Raw genomic sequence first — 14,574 nt, forward strand, 5'->3', positions numbered from 1 at the left:
TGTGTGTGTGTGGCGCCAGTCTGTTAAGTAGAATTGTACAAGTGTTGATTGCTCTTTGTACATTGCATTTTATTCGTGATTAAGTCTGCACTGTCTTATTATTGTAAATAAATATCTGTTAAATGTTGCCTGTCGTTTCTACCATTGACCCAGCACGGTGCAGGCTCGAGAAGTAGTAAGACCGTTCATGCCGTAAGTGTCATTGGGACCAGCGCCGTTCTGGTACAACTCCCACTAAGTTACGCCGGACCCGAGTCGGTACATGCGACTCGGTTCGGACAGTCGGCCGAGGGTGTGGCTTCCCCAGTAACTAGACGACGTGGGTACTTAGGTAAATTGGAATAGACAAGTGGACCCTACCTCACACCGTCGAAATATTGGCAACCACGGTCCTTCAAGTGACCCGTCGACTCCAGAGTTATCCGGGGTGACGACCTTTTAATTCCGGTGTTCGGTGGGAGACGGCCCGACTGCTCCGTCTGGCGGTCGTGCTCGCTCGCCACCGACCCCCGGCCCACAACATTAACACCATAAAACCTTCAACAATGACAGCATGTCTACCTAGCACTCTCAGTAGGTAAACTGAAACTAATCATCGACTACTGCGATAGTCCTTGCCTGAAATGGGCCCGGTCCCTCCATTATTGGAAAAATGGTCACAGTTGGTCACCAGCAGATGTTCAGAATCTTCTTCGAATAATTCTCCACGTATATGCACCTGCTCTTCATTGTCAAGCTGCACAACAACAACAGACACTTCGTCGTTAGTATCTGACTCCAAACAACCCGTCAAGTCTCTAAACAAAGCACTTCACAAGTGTTGAGGGAATACGAACGCAGATTAAACGGTCGTTCGATCCGTCATGGCCGTCAGCTCACGAGGACCATCCATTTATTACGTATGCAAACATGGCGGAAAGTTTGAACCCACCTGCCTTCCCTAACCCTTAATGGCCTCCTTAAAAACGTTTCCCTTCTCTACCTACACTCCCCTACCTTCCTTTAGTTATCTTTTCGTTTCCCCTAATCGATGTCACGTTCTCATTTTACCCTCCACGACATATTGAATAAAGCGACGAAGTAATAAATCTCTTTTCGGGTTCAGTGGAGAAAGAAAAAAAACTTATTGGAATTGCCTTCTCTTCAGTAATAACTATCGCTAAACAGTTTATCTCGTAATTTTGGTTAAAACGGTTCTCGGATTTATATCTAAACAAATAACTCACCAGCAGCTCTCGGATAAGCGAGTCACCACCGGCCTGACACCCCATGACAATCCGTTGTCACGGAAACGCTTCCGCGCGAGCACAATGACGTCACATGATCACAGCTGTGCGCTTTCAGCGTTTATAACCAGTTCCATTTTGGGACGTGACAAACGAGGAATTCAACTGTTTCTGGATCGAGCGAAGGAAGAAAAATATATAATATAAATATAGTATGTATATATACAAAAATATTTACTGATAAAATGGGGTTTCACGTTAAAAAAAAAAAAAGCAAAAAGGCGAAAATTACAATTTCGCTGAAAAATACACCATTAAGTGCAGCACTTGTTACAAGGAAATAACAAGGAAATGCTGTGAAAGGAACTTTAACGCAGGAGGAGGTCATTGGGCCTATCATGCCTGTGTTATAACAAGATCACATTAATCCAATGTATCACTTTAAGTACTTGTTACTGCAAGGAAGAGGAAGGTATCTAATATACAAAGCTCATACTGACTACTAACTACTGACTTCTAACTACTGACTACTAACGACTGACTACTAACTACTAACTACTGGCTACTGACTACTAACTACTGACTACTAACTACTAACTACTGACTACTAACTACTGACTACTAACTACTGACCCACTGACTCACTGATATTAAAGTTCACTAGCTGACCACATTAATCCAATCTATCACTTTATGTACTTGTTACTGCAAGGAAGGGGAAGGTATCTAATATACTAAGCTCATTCTAACCACTAACCACTAACCACTGACCCACTGACTCACTGACTCACTGATATTAAAGTTCGCTGGCTGACCACATTAATCCAATCTATCACTTTATGTACTTGTTACTGCAAGGAAGAGGAAGGTATCTAATATACAAAGCTCATTCTAACCACTAACCACTAACTACTGACCCACTGACTCACTGACTGACTGATATTAAAGTTCGCTGGCTGACCACATTAATCCAATCTATCACTTTATGTACTTGTTACTGCAAGGAAGAGGAAGGTATCTAATATACAAAGCTCATTCTAACCACTAACCACTAACTACTGACCCACTGACTCACTGACTGAATGATATTAAAGTTCGCTGGCTGACCACATTAATCCAATCTATCACTTTATGTACTTGTTACTGCAAGGAAGAGGAAGGTATCTAATATACAAAGCTCATTCTAACCACTAACCACTAACTACTGACCCACTGACTCACTGACTGACTGATATTAAAGTTCGCTGGCTGATCACATTAATCCAATCTATCACTTTATGTACTTGTTACTGCAAGGAAGGGGAAGGTATCTAATATACTAAGCTCATTCTAACCACTAACCACTAACCACTGACCCACTGACTCACTGACCGAGTGATATTAAAGTTCGCTGGCTGACCACATTAATCCAATCTATCACTTTATGTACTTGTTACTGCAAGGAAGAGGAAGGTATCTAATATACAAAGCTCATTCTAACCACTAACCACTAACCACTAACCACTGACCCACTGACTCACTGACTGACTGATATTAAAGTTCGCTGGCTGACCACATTAATCCAATCTATCACTTTATGTACTTGTTACTGCAAGGAAGAGGAAGGTATCTCATATACAAAGCTCATTCTAACCACTAACCACTAACCACTGACCCACTGACTCACTGACTGACTGATATTAAAGTTCGCTGGCTGACCACATTAATCCAATCTATCACTTTATGTACTTGTTACTGCAAGGAAGGGGAAGGTATCTCATATACAAAGCTCATTCTAACCACTAACCACTAACCACTGACCCACTGACTCACTGACCGAGTGATATTAAAGTTTGCGAGCTTCCGGGTGATGTAGAAAGCTGAAATTTTGTGTGCTGATGCGCATCGAAGCCGATACACTGGGAAAAATCACAGAACAGTTCGAGAGCATCTGTTCATGAAAATATAAATAAATGACAATAAATAAATGAAGAAAAAATGCAGGTGAGCAACCCGAGACAATGGGGAAGCATGGTAATTTTGTGTGCCAACATCAGACATTGAAGCCGATACACCAGGACAAAAAATCACAGAACAGTTCGAGAGCTTCTGTTCATGAAAATATAAATAAATGACAATAAATAAATGAAAACAAATAAATTTTAAAAACAACTGCAGGATAGTGACCCAAGACAATGGGGAAGCATGGTTCATTATTGCTTACAATGTGTAAGCACACCCCGCTAGTATATTATATAAATATATACATACACATGTATGTTAATTTTTTTAATCAGGGTGGAAAAAATGGGGTGGGGTGTATGAAGACAGCTGTAAGGTGTGGATTACAATATGAAGACTCGACCAAGTTGTGAGGTGTGGGTTAAACAAACATCATGTTCAAATGTAGCTGCCAAACCACGTGACATATCAATTATATTTGTGAACACCCGAGTATCCCCAAGCCATGTGGAACATTTGTGTGAAGTTTCCCCTCGATCTGTCCAGCTGTTCTGGAGATTTTTGAAAGTTTTAGGGCCATTCCAATATGGCCGCCAGACCATGTGACCCACGACGTCATAGTTATCAAACTCTATTCACCATGGCGAGTCAATCATTTGTGTGAAGTTTCCCCTCGATCTGTCCAGCTGTTCTGGAGATTTTTGAAAGTTTTAGGGCCATTCCAATATGGCCGCCAGACCATGTGACCCACGACGTCATAGTTATCAAACTCTATTCACCATGGCGAGTCAATCATTTGTGTGAAGTTTCCCCTCGATCTGTCCAGCCGTTCTGGAGATTTTTGAAAGTTTTAGGGCCATTCCAATATGGCCGCCAGACCATGTGACCCACGACGTCATAGTTATCAAACTCTATTCACCATGGCGAGTCAATCATTTGTGTGAAGTTTCCCCTCGATCTGTCCAGCTGTTCTGGAGATTTTTGAAAGTTTTAGGGCCATTCCAATATGGCCGCCAGACCATGTGACCCACGACGTCATAGTTATCAAACTCTATTCACCATGGCGAGTCAATCATTTGTGTGAAGTTTCCCCTCGATCTGTCCAGCCGTTCTGGAGAAGATTTTTGAAAGTTTTAGGGTCATTCCAAGATGGCCGTCCCGGTCGTTCCGCTTAATCATCAGGTTGCCTTTCACCAAGCCCAGATGCGGACATGATACGTTCGTTATTATTATTATTGCCAAATTTACCATAGTACTACTATTATTATTGTTAATTAATATATGTTTTGTTTCAATGTTGTTGTTATTATTTATTTTGTAATTACAATGCCGTGCCGCGGACGGAACCAATGAAGCTGTTGAATACACCTTAACACGGCGTGCGTTTAAAACTTGGGAATTCCTTGGGTTCTTCGTTGTTAATTAGACTAATCAACTCAACAGATCATGACGATCATTTGGGCTTCTCACATTTCCACATCAGAACGCTCCAGTAGAACACACACACACACACACACACACACACACACACACACACACACACACACACACACACACACACACACACACACACACACACACACACACACACACACACACCTCGTTTATTTATATTACTAGTCGATAACTCCTGCGTTCCAGTTTCGAATTTCGAAATATTAATGCTTTTATTAAAAATGCTGAAAGTTTCTTTCTGAAGCTGAAATTGTTCCTTTTTTATTTTTCCAGTAATATCTTGATTTATACAACACTGTTGTTGCCTTTTTCACCCTTTCACCTTTTTCACCCTTCACCCTTGACTTCAGCTTTAATTATTTTATTCAGTGATTCATGTCACGACGACATAGTTAGCAGCAGTAATTATTTATTTATTTATATATACTAGTGCGGGCCTGTAGGTTATTGTCCGTCGGCACGGACACATAGCACCGTGTCCTGTCATTGGTTGACAGACGTTATTGGTCGTTATTGGTTGGCAGACAATATATAGGTCGTTATTGGTTGGCAGACAATATATAGGTCGTTATTGGTTGACAGACATTGGTCATTGTATCACGTTATTCTTTGTTATTACTGCCAATTATTGTGCTATTATTATTATTATTATAATTAATATGCTGTTATCATTATTCTGAGATATCTTTGGTAAAAAAATGGCATGATAAGGTGGAACGACACTTCAGCTGCGATATATACACCTTTCCAACACTGAAAAAAAAGCAATAAAATGGCCGTAACTTGGGAACCGCTCGTCCGATTAAAATGAAACCTGAAAAGGCACATCCGCGGGTCCCCGGCAATATTCCTGGCAAGTTTCAATCGGATCGGACCGGTGGTTGTCGAGAAACAGCGGTCGCAGACAAACAGACACAAACACACAAACACACACACACACAGATTGCTGGAATTATAGATAGATAATATATTATATAAATACTACGTGAGTCCATTTTGTTGTTCATTCCCAAATGACGTGCCATAGATACCAAGTCTTGTTTTGCTTTGAGCTTCTATCGATTTTTATTTTGATTTTTTTATTTTTTAATTTTAATTTTTATTTTTATTTTTTACCTGGGGATTCTTTCTCAACACCTTCGCGGTTTGTGCGTGTCAACAACACAACACTGCCGTCGCGAGTGTTTTCGCAGGAACCTGTGAGGCGTTTTAACATCAGCTCCGTTTTCATTTCACAACACCACGAACTGCGTCCGATTTCACGGACATTTAGCCAAGGACGCGTTGATTATTTCGCAAACTTCCGGGTTAGAGGTCAGGCCGAACCTGAGCTCGTCAGGCCGAGATCATCGAGCTGTGGTTGATTGACTATTTTGACTCACGAGGTAATGAGTCGGTTAATGGGAGCTTGTCGAGCCCTTCTTGGAGCCCGGGGCGGCCTTGCCCGCAGGGCTTTTACCGAAGGAGCCTCGGACACGGCGGAGCGAATTTCCGAACTCTTACACAAGGACAAGGTGAACTTGTAGTTGTACATTGTGTCTGAAAAATCCCTCGGCCGCGTCATGGACAACGTGCGGTCGTTGTGAGAGTGCTGTGATCACTGCAGGGATTAATCGCGTCAACGTGATGTCCCATCGAGGACTTGTGGGTCCGCTCGACCCTCCCGGAAAGTACGGATTACATCACCAGACTGCTAGCTTAAAAAGTACCACGTTTAAGGTCCATCGGTGGGTGCAAGCAGACTGGACGACCAGCTTACATCACCAGGCTACTAGCTTAAAAAGTACCATGTTTAAGGTCCATCGGTGGGTGCAAGCAGACTGGACGACCAGCTTACATCACCAGGCTACTAGCTTAAAAAGTACCATGTTTAAGGTCCATCGGTGGGTGCAAGCAGACTGGACGACCAGCTTACATCACCAGGCTGCTAGCTTAAAAAGTACCATGTTTAAGGTCCATCGGTGGGTGCAAGCAGACTGGACGACCAGCTTACATCACCAGGTTAAGGTCCATCGGTGGGTGCAAGCAGACTGGACGACCAGCTTACATCACCAGGCTGCTAGCTTAAAAATTATCATGTTTAAGGTCCATCGGTGGGTGCAAGCAGACTGGACGACCAGCTTACATCACCAGGCTGCTAGCTTAAAAAGTACCACGTTTAAGGTCCATCAGTGGGTGCAAGCAGACTGGACAACCAGCTTTACGTTCCCGCTGAAGGATCGGTGTGCAATCCCTCTTGGCACGACACCAGAGGGGAGCCTTTTGGGAAGCTCTTCCACAGCGCTGTCCAGTGTCCAGGACTGGTGTGGTTTGTGGAAGGTCATGTGATCATTGCATCACTGTGACTGTGGTCCATGGTGAACGCCTTGAGGGGATCGCTTGGGACCCCCTCGGGAATTGAACACAGGACGAGACAGCTCGGTGGAGTGTCCCCACTGCTGAGCTATTGTTTTAATCATGATGTTGCAGTCGTAATAAAACTCACTAACAAATATGGTGGTGGTGGTGGTGGTCGTATGGCAGCTTAGCTGCCGGGGTAGCTATCATTTCTTGAAGTGTGACTGCGTCGCTGATGCAGTGCCCCTCTACCAGTACACACACTGGAACTGGTACTGATTTTGCCGACCTTGGAAGGATGACAGACAGTCAACCCCCTGGTGTATTAGTCCAGTGGCTGACAGGGCTTGACCTCAGGACCCTAACCAATGAGCCAACACCAGGCTAACTAACAAATATGATAAGCAAGAATGTCCCAAATATTGTCACAACAGTAACTGGAATGGCACTCGGTAGAGCGTATACCTCCACTCGGCTGAACCGTTCACGTTTTGTATCCCATTGATAGGCAGGATGTGGATCTGGACTTGAACCCAAATCTAATCAGCTTCTTCTTGTCACCTACCCGACTCGTCCACCAAGTTTGGGCCGATTCCATCCACAACTTTTTGAAATACCGTGCTACATATCGTTTTGGCCCCATCGATCAATTATGAAGAATCATTCAAAAATATTCTTCTATCCAGATCCGGATCTTCACCAAAATCGAATCCATCCTTACTTGTCGCACCACCCAACCTGTCCACCGAGTTTGGTCTGAATCCATCCACAACTTTTGGAGATATTGTGCTATATAATGAATCTCGAATCTGCTGGAGTGATGTTAGAATCTCTGAACAATTGGGCTCCAGTTTCTGAGAGTGGCCAGCAACAAGGCGTGTTTTGCCAATGACATCAGCGAATACATTGTAGATCATGCAGGGGAGTACATCCCACATGATAAATGTATCATTTTGGCAGGAGGATTTACTGATGGAAAAATGGTGACGGCTGTGACCTCAACAGGCGTGACATACTTGGAGAGCCTCTACTCCAACCAAGAGGAAGCAGACACGAGGATGATTCTCCATGCGCGCAGTCTCTCCCAGGGCAATGGTCGCCGAATTATCTGCTGTGATGATACTGATGTCCTGGTCCTTCTCGTGTACTACCAAAGCGGAGGACAGCTAACTGACCAAGTATTCATGTATGCTGGACATTCTGGCAAGGAGCGGTACATCCCAGTTCATGGAATTGTACACCAACTTGGTCCGACAGTTTGCGTTAGCCTCCTTGCTGCTCACGCCTTGACAGGATGTGATACGATGTGTTCAATGAATAGGATCGGCAAGAAGACTGCCGACTCCAAACTTGTCAAAAACATTGACAGTCTCGCAGATTTGACAACCTTTCATGAGAATGATGGGAATGTTGTACAGGTGTTTGCATTGTTGCTGTACGGAAAGAAGGGAAAGATGTCCAAACTCTAGATGAGATGCGCTACCTAATGGCAACGATGACGGACAATGCAGCTTCAATGCTTCCGCCCACGGAAGATGCGTTCAAACAGCATGTCCTACGTGCTAAGTACCAGACTAGGATCTGGTGTAACAGTCATATTGCGAACCAGGAGGAAACTCAACCAGTTGGCCATGGCTGGAGTGCTTGTGATGATGGAGGCATCACACCGGCCATGTTCTCAAAGCCATCGGCTCCAGTCGAGGTGCGAGACCTCACTCACTTGCACTGCAAAAATAGGACTGCTCCAATGGAAGGAAGTGTCCTTGTCAGCTTGCTGGACTTGATTGTATTGATGCCTGTTCATGCACGGAGTGTCAAAATTAAAATAACACACCAGCAGGACAGGATGAAAATGAGATTGACACGTAGACACAGGTGCCAATTTTGGGCACTGTCGCAAACCAGGGGTAACCTGCCACATTGCATCAATTTTGCCTCTCTCAGTGTCAGTTTTGCATCACTGGGGTATGCAGGAAAAGGAATAGAGGTTGGTCTCACACCGATACAACATCTGTTAGGGGTAGGATTTGGGACGATTTGTCCGACGCTACCAAAAGTCACTAACTTTTCAGTTTTGATGGGGTCTTTTTTTTTAACCATCCAACCATTGGATTAGCTCGAAACCACGTTGAATGTAGTGTATCATGTCTATTACACCAAATTAATTAAAATAAAGAACTTTGGTTGAATTTAACTTGGCTCATTTCAATGTATGTGGCGATAATTGAAAATGGCAATTTTTCATGGATGTCCACAAGGAAGGGGTTAATTAACGTCCGCCATCGAAGATGGACGGAGGTTACTGTTTTCACCCGTTTGTTTATTATCTTGCCAAAACGAAGTTTTTGTAAGATATGTTAGTCAGCTTGTATGTTTTTATTTTATTTTATTTTTGTCTGTAATCACGTATCGATCACTCTGCAGAGCACAGTTATCATTGGAAATTTTTGTAACTTCGCATATCAGAGGCCTATAGAGGTCCCTTCAGCGCATAAAATTTTCAAGGTCAAAGGTCAAGGTCACTTTGGCACAAATCAGGGGAGTCGACGAAACCCTTATTTTTTGAGTAATTTTGATCGGATCGTCTTCAAACTTCATGGGAATATAGTTCATGGTCTGGCGCTCAGCTGATTAATTTTTGGTGGCGATCGGCCTTGACCTTCATGGTTAGCGCTGGAGGTCGAAAGTTTTTGACCCCAAGGTCAAATTTTGAAATCTTAGATACCATATCGAGTAATACCTCATATGAAAGCGCTTGATAAGTGCTTTCCAGATCTGTCAAAAGTTTGATGCCATGACGTCATTTGATGACGTCATGACGAAAAAGCGGATTTTTCATGAAAATTTTATTTCCTCAGTTCTCATCAAAAACTCTTGATATTTCATGTACAACGGTCCTGGAGAGATACCATTAACCGTACGAAAATATAAAGGTCAAGGTCAAAGGTCAAGGTCACAAAGAGGTCAAGCATCAAGGTCGACGAAACCTTTATTTTTTGAGTAACTTTAATCGAATAAATAAGTCACTCATGTTCACATTTTGGCAAGATACTGGTCACCCTGGGGGTGACATTGGTTTATTTGTTTGTTTGTTTGTTTGTGAACTGTATTACGGAAAAACTCCTGGATGGATTTCGACGAAACTTGGTGGGGGGGGGGGGTTAGGTCTGGTCCAAGGATCATGCCATTAGATTTTGAACTTGGTCCAAAGTCCAATATGGCCGCTATGGTGGCCATTTTGAAAAAATATTTGAATTTTTTTTGCATTTCTACATGTTTTAAGTGATTTCCAACCCCCCCCAAAAGAAAATTTGTTAGAGAAAAAAAAAACAACAAATTTTGCACTTTTTTTTTCAAAAAAAACTTTTTTTTTGGCATTTCTACATGCGCGTCAGTCTAGATTAGTTTATTCAATCGTGGTTCAGTAGAGTCTGATCCGTTTTGACCTACAATGAATAGGATATCAGGTTCACGTAAGTGACCCAGCAGTATTGGCGGCGGAGGTTTTGCACTCTACCGAGTGCTCCCCCTCTAGTTTGGCATGTTGTACACAGTTGCTGCAACTACATCATTTTCTGAAAACTAGACATCCAGAGGAATAAAATGACACCAGTTTTAGTTAGTTCTACCTCCGGTTGGGGTCGACCTAATTTTCCTGGGCTGGACCACTCCTCTAAAAATCGAATAAATTTGTCCATATCACACACCCAACCTGTCCACCAACTTTCGTCCGAATACATCCGTAGCGTTTTGAGATGTTGTGCTCGCAGATAAACAAACAAACAAACAAACCAACAGACAAACGGGTGAAAACAATCTCCGTCCACCTTCGGTGCCGAAGGTAATGATCCGAATATCTGTACGAATTGTTATTATTTTCAATGGTGCTGTAAGATACAGTAGAAAATGAGTGAAACTAATATTGACCCACCTCCCTCACCCCCACCCTCCCCCAATCATACCACCACCCACCTTCACCTCCAACCCTAACCACTCCCCACACCCATCCTCCACCCCATTCCGATCAGTTGGTACGAAGTCTGGCTAGAACCAGGGATAGTAACCCTCCATAGTTCAGCATCGTGCTGATAGTTTGCGAGTTGGACGGAATCCCTGGCTTTTCAGCATTCTTACCATCCGTGGCATTTCCATGCACTCGTGATACGTGTATCCCAATAAGATAACTACAGACATGATGATGAGAGGAATAACTGGTGATGGCTTTTCTGCAGGTGGTGGTGTTTATGAAAGGGATTCCAACACAACCGCTGTGTGGTTTCAGCAACGCTGTGGTGCAGATTCTCCGCATGCACGGCGTGGAGAATTACACGACGTACAACGTGCTGGAGGACGAGAGTTTACGAGAAGGTGACCTTTGATGACTTTTACACTCGTGTACTGTAAGTTTGAACGTTGTGCGTTTTATACAAGTCCAGTCGAAAACCGCATGTGGACGATCAAGGTTTTCTGATGTCTTGATACTGGAGTTACTTGAAAAGTCTCTTTTTTTTACTGTATTTCTTCAAACTCAGGCCAAGATTGATCGACTCATTCATTCATTATGTTCTCCATCGGAGCTAGAAAGAGGTTATGTTTTCACCCCTGTTTGTCCGTGAGCATGATATCTCAAAATGTTACGGACGGATTCGGACAAAAGTTGGTGGACAGGTTGAGAGTGTGACGAGGATTAATTTTTTTTCGATTTTGGTGAAGGTCCGAATCCGGACACTGGAATCTTTTAATTCGTTAAGTGATTCTTCACCATTGAGAGATGGGGCCAAAACAATATATAGCATGTTTCAAAAAAACTTGTGGACAGATTATGACAAAACTAGGTGAATAAGTGGGTTAAGTGACGAGAACGAGCTTATTAGATTTTGGTTAAGATTCAGATCCGGCCTATCAGTGGGATCCAAACCATAAACTGTTCACTGTTCAGCTTGGTGGAGTTATGTGCTCTACCTAGTGCCATTCTGGTTAATCCATGCAGTGCCCCACAGATTGAACCGATCTCGCGGTCACTGTTACAGAGCCTGTAAATAATCGAGGTAATCCGTTCTATTAATTCTCCAATGGACCCAACCACCTCCGCTTTCTTGTGGGTTCGGCGGGAATTGTTTTTTTTTTGTTTGTTTTTTTTTTGCACGAGACGTCCACGAACCAGCTGGGCAGGCTTGGTCTTCGACTGAAAGTGATTTGGATAGGAATGTGGGTTCCGGCGATAACTCGCCTACTCTTCACGAACGATGCCGTGGGATGAGACGAGACACCCGGCTTAATGTCTATCCGAGGGATGGATTTTGTGATGCAACTCCCTGCCTGCAACGCACCAATCATTCAGTTTATCATCGGTTCTGGAATCCGACCCAGGCAGGACAGCTTCAAGGTGAGTGCGCTACCTCTGCACCATTCTGTTGGTCTGTTCCAAAGACTTAATCCATCACAAAGGAGTAATTCCTTTGATTACTGTGTTAGGGTTAGTGCAAATAGGAGACTTTTCTCGGTTGACTTTGTGTGGATTGGATATCTGCATCTGCAGTTTGAAACTTTAAAAAAAAAAATTTTTATTTCAATGACGAGAGGCAAGATCATTTTGTACTAAAGTTCTTTGTGTCGAGATAAATGAGGGAAGAACTGTTACTTTGGAAGAAGGGGAGGGTGGAGTGTTATCCCATGCTGTTGCAAGAATGTCTTTCACCATCATTGTGTTTGAACTGAGCAACGATTTGCTAAGAGATGAAATCTCCTCCACGATGGAAACCCTTTCCTTGTAAATATTAACATTTTTTTAAAGCTTATCATCTGTTTATATTCCATCTCGTTTGACTTGTCTGTTTTTTGTCAGTTGGCGTTTAACAACAAACACATGTTTTTATTTCCGTTCCTTTTTTTTCAGTGAGGTTAAATTCCTGGATACAGTAATACCTTTTGCTCGATTTGCTTGCTTGTTCCACTTCATTCTGCCCACTTGTTTAAAGAAACACAAGGGAATTGTGACGCAGTAGAAGGTAGTTTGGCCCATTGTGCCTGTTTCACACTCCATCTAGGCTTTTTCATCGAACATCGGTCCCGTCCTTGCCTTTGCACATTAAAAAGGATCCTTGCACTAAATCCGGACGTATGTTCGGCATTACCTCGAGGGACTTTTTTGGGGATCCTTCTAATGCTGATGCTTTCGCCGTCCAGAACGGTAACGCCGAGCCGGTTCCGAGCTCTGATATGAAGCGTCATTTTCTGGTCATGTTTGCCTCGCAGGGATCAAGGAATTTTCAAACTGGCCGACCATTCCGCAGGTATTCTTCAACGGCGAATTTGTGGGCGGCTGTGACATTCTGCTCCAAATGCACCAGAATGGCGACTTGGTGGAGGAGCTGCAGAAAGTAGGGATCATGTCAGCTCTCCAGTTTGACGAGACCAAGAATTAGCCAGGGTAGCACGGGGATTGATTGTGGGTTTGGATAACCATGGAATTTGGTTGCAATTGGATATTTTTGGGAATGAACATGCTAATCTTGTCAAAGAACATCGCTCAAGCCTTCGTATTTCCAATGTTTGAATTCAATTGCATTATTTTCCTTTCGGTGATATCCTGCAATCCTGTTCGTTCTATTTGTCCCATTTTCCACACTGGATGTTCTTGTTATAAGTCGGCTTCCTGGACAGTTTCTGGATGGAATGTGACGTGAATGAAGAACCACGTGCCTTCCTCTGGGCCAGCCGGTATAGAATGTTGGTTTAATTATTAGTACCATACGTGTGTTAAAAAGAAATTTGAAAAGACCAAATTCACAATGGTCTAACGTCATGGGTGCTTTGTGAAAATGCTCTTTGGACACTTGTATTTCTGGACATGCTTTGACCTGACCGGGTGAATCTTGATCATTTCATCCACTAATTTGAGGCTCATTTTGCGAGAAATTCTGTTTCCGACTTTCATGGCGGTGTGAGACGCGTACTGTGCGATTCAAACAGACTGCATTGCCCGTTTTGAGGGCTTGCCTTTTTGGATCTCAAAATTTAACAGAAGATGGCTGCATGTTCATGGATGATGTATTTTTACTGATGGTGGAATATTTTCTCAGCATTTGTGTCTGATCGTCTTGTCATAGTTTCTGGTGGCAACGTCTGGCTCTTCGGAAAGCATTCAAGTGTGTAAGAGCTGAAGTTTATCCTCAACTGAAAACATGTTTTATACCTTGTTCTACAAAGGTCAATAAAAGTTGCTATCACAATGACATTGCCTCATCTCTCACTATCTTTCAACCTGCTAGTTATGTTGAGAGCTCACAGGTTTGTCTCAGATTGTGCATTGAGCGAGCATCGCTGGTTGAGCATAATTTATCGCGAGCGAGCTCGTATTTGAGCGAGCATATTTGTCTTCGACTTGCTCAGGGAGCAAATGGTGTTGAGGAATTCCTCTTATTACATTCACCGTCATTACACTCTTTCATGAATTTTAAAAATGTAATAAATCATATTTTATATATATATATATATAGAAATATATACACATTGTTTTATCCCTGTGTGTCGTAAGAGGTGACCAGGGTTGCGTCAGGAAGGGCATCCGGCGTAAAACATGTGCCAAATCATAATGCGGATCATAACGGATGAT

General features: G+C 43.0%; 2 protein-coding genes across 6 annotated transcripts in view; one reads left to right on the forward strand and one right to left on the reverse strand.

The window, feature by feature from the left end:
- PACC1 (proton activated chloride channel 1) overlaps positions 1–14,574 on the reverse strand; it is a 102,151-nt gene that overhangs the window by 80,571 nt on the left and 7,006 nt on the right. For 2 of the 5 annotated variants that reach the window (XR_015050602.1, XM_085851560.1), the window contains exons 1-3: positions 5,739–5,866; positions 1,227–1,397; positions 619–736 (exon numbers count right to left, since the gene is read on the reverse strand). Coding sequence is in view for 4 of the 5 variants with exons in the window: in XM_085851560.1 (XP_085707686.1) it covers positions 619–736; positions 1,227–1,271 (163 nt within the window). In the remaining variant the exon portion in view is untranslated. Of the gene's footprint in view, positions 1–618; positions 737–1,226; positions 1,398–5,738; positions 5,867–14,574 lie in introns of those variants that run through there. The other 3 variants (XM_085851559.1, XM_085851557.1, XM_085851558.1) reach the window with 2 other exon arrangements.
- Positions 5,857–14,194, forward strand: GLRX5 (glutaredoxin 5). The gene is made up of 3 exons (XM_085851563.1): positions 5,857–6,136; positions 11,192–11,327; positions 13,215–14,194. Exons 1-3 carry the CDS (start codon positions 6,011–6,013, stop codon positions 13,382–13,384), a joined length of 432 nt encoding a protein of 143 aa, XP_085707689.1. The 5' UTR covers positions 5,857–6,010; the 3' UTR covers positions 13,385–14,194.

The sequence above is a fragment of the Eptatretus burgeri genome, chromosome 13 (genome assembly GCF_056783735.1).
Source record: "Eptatretus burgeri isolate ZD-2024b chromosome 13, Ebu_testis_v1, whole genome shotgun sequence".
Taxonomy (NCBI): domain Eukaryota; kingdom Metazoa; phylum Chordata; class Myxini; order Myxiniformes; family Myxinidae; genus Eptatretus; species Eptatretus burgeri.

Bases quoted from the DNA above. Each gene is read 5' to 3' on its own strand.
- GLRX5 (XM_085851563.1), top strand. From the start codon at position 6,011: ATGAGTCGGTTAATGGGAGCTTGTCGAGCCCTTCTTGGAGCCCGGGGC. The intron at 6,137-11,191 runs GTGAACTTGTAG...GCTTTTCTGCAG, and splicing joins AACTCTTACACAAGGACAAG to GTGGTGGTGTTTATGAAAGG. The intron at 11,328-13,214 runs GTGACCTTTGAT...TTTGCCTCGCAG, and splicing joins GGACGAGAGTTTACGAGAAG to GGATCAAGGAATTTTCAAAC.